This window comes from Sinocyclocheilus grahami, unplaced genomic scaffold (assembly GCF_001515645.1).
Source record: "Sinocyclocheilus grahami isolate Dianchi unplaced genomic scaffold, SAMN03320097.WGS_v1.1 scaffold1006.1, whole genome shotgun sequence".
NCBI lineage: Eukaryota > Metazoa > Chordata > Actinopteri > Cypriniformes > Cyprinidae > Sinocyclocheilus > Sinocyclocheilus grahami.
This window is the reverse complement of record NW_015506185.1, coordinates 659,141-666,134: the sequence shown is the minus strand read 5'-3', so window position 1 is coordinate 666,134 and position 6,994 is coordinate 659,141. Positions and strand designations below refer to the sequence as shown.

The 6,994-nt window shown below is 37.4% G+C and overlaps 1 protein-coding gene across 2 annotated transcripts; it reads right to left on the bottom strand.

Annotated features, from left to right (window-relative positions):
- Positions 1–280: 280 nt before the first annotated feature.
- Positions 281–5,621, bottom strand: LOC107565508 (gastrula zinc finger protein XlCGF57.1-like). 2 transcript variants are annotated; one of them, XM_016250751.1, is made up of 3 exons: positions 5,495–5,621; positions 5,284–5,407; positions 281–2,065 (listed from the first exon to the last, which is right to left on the bottom strand). In XM_016250751.1, the coding sequence occupies exons 2-3, from the start codon at positions 5,366–5,368 to the stop codon at positions 432–434; spliced, it is 1,719 nt and encodes a 572-aa protein (XP_016106237.1). In that variant the 5' UTR covers positions 5,369–5,407; positions 5,495–5,621; the 3' UTR covers positions 281–431. The 2 variants fall into 2 exon arrangements, with proteins under 2 accessions (XP_016106237.1, XP_016106236.1); XM_016250750.1 differs by lacking the exon at positions 5,495–5,621 and having other exon boundaries at positions 5,284–5,447.
- Between the last annotated feature and the right edge of the window lie 1,373 nt (positions 5,622–6,994).

Here is a 6,994-nt window from a genome sequence, read left to right as displayed (position 1 = left end):
TGCTGCAGCAGCAGAGCAGATCTATTCCATCAAAACCAAACACACTGACATTGTGATGTATCTTGTCACGACAGAACTAATCATAAATTAAATGAGTATTTCCATTCATTCACCTAATTCCATTTTAAATACAACTTTTTATTTATTTTGACATGTTTATATTCTTTCTCATGCTATTACTATTGTGTATGAGATGTGCTACCTAATTAACCTTGCCTAATTAATTTCGTACAAATGCTAATCTACAATCCAAAATGAATAGAAAACATCCCTTCAAACATTGTGGTACTGCACAGTAAGAAAACATTTATTAAACATATTTTGACCTCTTCCGCCGTAGAACTTGCATCAAATGACTTTTGGGAGAAATTTCATCTTTCGGTGCGTCTTAATTTGTCCGTCCACCTGAAGATGAGCTTTGCTCTTTATGGCTACTTCAGACAGTGCCTTTTCTTATGAGCCAGCAGATAAATTGTTGTGCTGAAGTTCATCCCACATGAAGCGCAGCTGTATAGCTTCTCTCCAGGATGCACCCCTTCTGTTTTTGACGTTTCTGAAGTAGTCAAAGGCTTTGCAATATTGGAATCCTTGACTGTTTTTTCTCCGGTATGGGTTTGTTGCTGCTGTTTCAAGTGGCTCGCTCTGGCACAAGCATTCACACCAGCATGCATTTTCTGGTGTGATTTCAAATTGCCAAGCCATTTAAAATCCTTTCCGCACAAAGAACACAAATAAGTTCTCTCGCCAGTGTGGCTTCTCATGTGTATCTCTAAGTGGGACTGAAAAAGAAACTTTTTATTGCAGTGATCGCAGTTAAACAGCCTTTCTGCGGGGTGAATGCGCAGATGATTTACGAAGTTGATCTTGTCTGCAAACCTCTTGCCACACTCCGAACACTGCAGAACGAACTCAGAATGAATATGCAAATGAATTTTCAGGTCTCTCTGATAAGCGAAACTCTTTCCACACTGAAGACACGTGTAAGGCGTCTCCCGAGTGTGAAATCTTATGTGACTCTTAAGATTTCCTTTATGTGTGAAACCCTTTCCACACTGAGGGCAAACGAACGGCCGCTCTCCAGTGTGAAGTCGGACGTGAACATTAAGGTTTCCTTTTTGAGCGTAACTCTTTCCGCAGTGATTGCACTTGTAAGGCTTTTCTCCGGTGTGGACTCGCATGTGACTCTTAAGGTTTTTATTTAATCTGAACCTGCTTCCACACTGCTGGCATTTGAAAGGCTTTTCTCCGGTGTGAGTTATTACGTGTCTGTTAAGGTGTTCCATGTCTGTGAAACTCATCCCACACTTATGGCATATAAAACGGTTATCTCTAGAGTGAATTCTTATGTGGCAATTAAGGGACTGTTTCTGCGAGAAACCTTTTCCACACTGAGGGCATGCGAAAGGCTTCTCTCCAGAATGGATTTTCATGTGTTGATTAAGGTTTCCTTTCAGTGAGAAGCTCTTTCCACAATTTTTGCAGATGAAAGGGCTCTCGCCGGTGTGAGTTCTCATGTGGCTTTTAAGGTTTCCTTTCTGAGTGAAACTTTTTCCGCACTGTTGGCATGTGAAAGGGCTCTCGCCGGTGTGAATTCGCATGTGGCTTTTAAGGTTTCCTTTTTGTTTAAAACTCTTTCCGCACTGCTGGCATGTGAAAGGGCTCTCGCCGGTGTGAGTTCTCATGTGGCTTTTAAGGTTTCCTTTCTGAGTGAAACTTTTTCCGCACTGTTGGCATGTGAAAGGGCTCTCGCCGGTGTGAATTCGCATGTGGCTTTTAAGGTTTCCTTTTTGTTTAAAACTCTTTCCGCACTGCTGGCATGTGAAAGGGCTCTCGCCACTATGAATTCTCATGTGGCTATGAAGGTGTCCTTTACGCAAGAAACACTTTCCACACTGAGAGCAAGTGAAACTACTTTTAGATCTTGTTTTCAGAGTTCTTTTTTGTTTTTTGGAGGAATTATTTTCTGTCTCCGTGCTTCTAAAGGATTTTCCTCCACTGGTGAAATCATGATGTTTCTCCTCCACTTCATTCATTTCTTGACTTTCCTCTTTCAGCGGCACCAGGTCTAAAATTAACATATTAAATGATCAATTTGGGACACAAAAAACTGGGGATCATGCCACAAAGCAACAGCCATTAAATACCATGCCGTAATTACTGTATATATAATATTCCGAGATGACAACATGTGACATTCTACTTGGAGCTGAATTATGTGTTTCTATAGCAACAGTATCAACTCCAAAGTCTTCAGGTGCTTCAGGTGCTTTTTATCCAAAGCGACTTACAACGGAATGAGGATAACAGAAGCAATCAAAACCAACAAAAGAGCAATGATACGCAAGTGCTATAACAAGTCTCGGTTAGCCTAACGCAGCACACGTAGTTTTAAAAAAATATATAAAATAAATAAAAAGAAAATAAGTAGATAGAAATTGAGAACGTTATTGTTAGAGGATCATTTTTTTCAATAAAAAGAAAACAAGTACATGGAATAGAAAAGTAATTGAAAAAACTGCACTCTAAAAAATGCTGGGTTGTTTCAACCCAACTTTGGGTCAAATATGGACTAACCCAACCTTTAACCCATTAGGTTACATTTTTGAATTAAATTTTTAACCCGAAAGTTGAGTTAGTCCATATTTGACCCAAAGTTGGGTTGAAACAACCCAGCATTGTGTTAGAGGCTCTATTTTTTTTTTATAAAAAGAAAGCGAGTATTAATCAATCAAGCAAGTGTAATTACATACAAGAACTCAATTCAACTTATTACAACTTTCTATTCTGAGAGCTACGACTTGGACCATGTGACAGTTGTACCAGATTCATTTAGGCACTAACGCCGAGTCCGAGGACATGGAAAGCGACGAGTTAAATGTCGCGTGTCGTCATCTCTGAATTACGGTAATTTCGTCATGGTTAGAGGCTCTATTTTTTTTTTATAAAAAGAAAGCGAGTATTAATCAATTAAGCAAGTGTAATTACATACAAGAACTCAATTCAACTTATTACAACTTTCTATTCTGAGAGCTACGACTTGGACCATGTGACAGTTGTACCAGATTCATTTAGGCACTAACGCTGAGTCCGAGGACATGGAAAGCGACGAGTTAAATGTCGCGTGTCGTCATCTCTGAATTACGGTAATTTCGTCATGGCGTGAACTAAAAATTCGGCTGAAAACACATCTCTTCCATCTTTATTTGACCCTCTAACTCTAGCACTCTCTTTTCTAATTCTATTCTTTATTTTAACAAAATTGCACTCTATACTGTTTGTTTTCATAAAAAAAAAATAACACTAGCTTTTCTATTCTTTTTGCATTCTATCTATTTATTTTCTTTTATTATACAATTAACAAAAAGCAAAAAAAGGCCTCTAACACTAGCTTGCTCTATTCTATCGGTTTTCCTTTTATTTATTATATAATTTTTAAAAACTTGCTACGTGTGCTGCGTTAGGCATGTTCTGAGACTTGTTATAGCATTGCACTTTTGCTGATTTTGATTGCTTCTATTGTCCTCGTTTGTAAGTCGCTTTGGATAAAAGCGTCCGCTAAATGACTAAGGCCCGGTTTCACAGACAGAGCTTAGACTAAGCCAGGATTAGGCCATAGTTCAATTAGAACATGCAAGTAATTTTTATAAACGTGCATTACTGGTGTGCATCTTGAGACAAAACAAAGGCACTCATATGTTTTAAGATCAATCAGTGCAAGTTTCTTTCAGTTGAAACAGCTCGGACTTACATTTTAGTCTGGGACTACGCTTAAGCCTTGTCTGTGAAACCGGGGGTAACTGTAATGTGAACACAGCAGACTTGATTCAGTTCATGGCTCTCTCTCCTAACGAGCTGAGACTCATGCTCTCACAGTGAGAGCAGCTTGATTCAGTGAGCTTTGGCCAAAACAGGAGACACCCAAAGAGCCTGATTAGCTTTTGTAGCATCATATGGTGAAGAGTATTTTTTTATTCAACGACTGTAGTATTTATTACTTGAATACTATGTTAGCTAGGGCTGCACGATTAATCGAATGCGATTGTCATGTGCATTTTGTTAAAAAAGCCGGTTCTGTAATCAGCATCATGTGCTTTCAGATGGAGCAGCATTTACTACACATAGCCGTAGTTCACTGACAAGCTACGCAAAAAAAAAACAAAGACGAGTTTATTGCGTATAATAACAGCTGTTTGCATAGCTTCTCAGTGAACTACGGCTCTGTGTAGTAAACGCTGCACCATCTGAAAGCTTGTGAAAACACCACATTTAATGACGTATTTTTACTCCAAACTCATAACGTCAGTCGAGTGTTTGAAATAAACCCTTCTGTGAGATGATGAGGCTTCTTACACAGAATACACGCAACATATTTTATAGTATTTAAGCAGTGATAAAGGCATTGCATTATAATATACTTTATTCTAATGAAAATTATAATAATAAGAACTCAGATAAACCGTATATTGGCGTAGTCGTGTGTTTATCAGTCACGCTGAATCAATGAAAGCGGTTAAATCTTCTGTTCATTCAGCTGCAGCGCTAGCCATTTTCTGGGTTTCTTCTGCGAGGCGTATTTGGAGTTTCTCTGGCCTTCAGACGGAGATTTACTGCTGATCACAGAACCGTGCTTCACTGAAAGATACGCATGACGATCAGCATCTGTCGAATCGCGATCTCGATTCCATTTCGATTTATCGTGCAGCTCTAATGTTAGACATATCTGAAAAAACCTAAAACACAATTTCACGTGTCTTTGTTCCGTTATTTTTTATTTGTCTTATTGCTCGTAATTGCTTCTTATTTTAACATTCACGATTGTTTATGCGTTTACGTAATAAGTTTTACTTATGAAGCTAGGTTTTGATTTAGATTAGTTATGGCCTTGATTAAAATGCCACCTAGTTTGAGTCATTGAGTCATATCCTGAATTGTTTTAGTATACTAAATATCATAGGATTTTAGTCGACTGGTTTAGTTCAATTGTAATGCATCAATGCATCAAGAACAGGAGCAGTTTGCAAAAACAATGCACTGAATTGAGATGCAATTTATGGAATATCTTCACTCTGTGAATGTTTTCTGGACAGTTTAAATGCATGCAACGTCAGTAATACAACAAATTCAGCAATTTTAATAATTTAATAAGTTTAAATGAAGACCAGAAAAATTATGGTTCATGAAAACTGAACTTTATAACTAATCTAATGTCAGTTTATATGACTGTAAACATTTTCAAAAATATTATTAATAGAGTAAAAACTGTGTAATGGAACAGAAACCAACCTATTTTCTCCTCAGTGTCTTCTTCTTTCACTCTGCACGGATCTGGAATCACCATTTCTTCATTCTCTTCTTTAATAAACTCCATGTTTGCAATATTATGTCACACTGATCTCAGTTGTTCCACCTTGAGTTTTGAGAATAAAGAACTGAAAATTAAATAATAAATAAAATAAGTAATTAAAAAAAATAGTCTTTCTGCAACTCGACTTACACATCACTAATGCAGCTCCATTACATTTAACACTCTACCTTAATTTGCAATACGTTTCTAAAAAAAAGAAAAGTGCTCTAAATCAGTTTAAACGCCTTAAATACTGATGGGTTCAAGTCCACAAACCTCTCAGCCGAACCCCTGCACACGCCGGCGCGGAGTTATGACGTATAAACATGCATCAAAATAAAAGTCCTGTTCGATCGAGGTTTCCATATTATATTGAGGATGAAATATTTCAACGACTGTAGTATTTATTACTTGAATACTATGTTAGCTAGGGCTGCACGATTAATCGAATGCGATTGTCATGTGCATTTTGTTAAAAAAGCCGGTTCTGTAATCAGCATCATGTGCTTTCAGATGGAGCAGCATTTACTACACATAGCCGTAGTTCACTGACAGTTACGCGCAAAAAAAAAAAACATTTTCGACTTTATTGCGCGATTCTGAAATCGAAGAAATCATTTGCGATAATGACAGCTGTTTGCGTAGCTTCTCAGTGAACTACGGCTCTGTGTAATAAATGCTGCTCCATCTGAAAGCATGTGAAAATACCACATTTAATAACATGTTCGAGTGTTTGAAATAAACCCTTCTGTGAGATCACGAGGCTTCTTACACAGAATACACGCAACATATTTTATAGTATTTAAGCAGTGATAAAGGCATTGCATTATAATATACTTTATTCTAATGAAAATTATAATAATAAGAACTCAGATAAACCGTATATTGGCGTAGTCGTGTGTTTATCAGTCACGCTGAATCAATGAAAGCGGTTAAATCTTCTGTTCATTCAGCTGCAGCGCTAGCCATTTTCTGGGTTTCTTCTGCGAGGCGTATTTGCAGTCACGCTGAATCAATGAAAGCGGTTAAATCTTCTGTTTATTCAGCTGCAGCGCTAGCCATTTTCTGGGTTTCTTCTGCGAGGCGTATTTGGAGTTTCTCTGGCCTTCAGACGGAGATTTACTGCTGATCACAGAACCGTGCTTCACTGAAAGATACGCATGACGATCAGCATCTGTCGAATCGCGATCTCGATTCCATTTCGATTTATCGTGCAGCTCTAATGTTAGACATATCTGAAAAAACCTAAAACACAATTTCACGTGTCTTTGTTCCGTTCTTTTTTATTTGTCTTATTGCTCGTAATTGCTTCTTATTTTAACATTCACGATTGTTTATGCGTTTACGTAATAAGTTTTACTTATGAAGCTAGGTTTTGATTTAGATTAGTTATGGCCTTGATTAAAATGCCACCTAGTTTGAGTCATATTTTAGTAACCTGAATTGTTTTAGTATACTAAATATCATAGGATTTTAGTCGACTGGTTTAGTTCAATTGTAATGCATCACCGAAATAAGAACAGGAGCAGTTTGCAAAAACAATGCACTGAATTGAGATGCAATTTATGGAATATCTTCACTCTGTGAATGTTTTCTGGACAGTTTAAATGCATGCAACGTCAGTAATACAACAAATTCAGCAATTTTAAT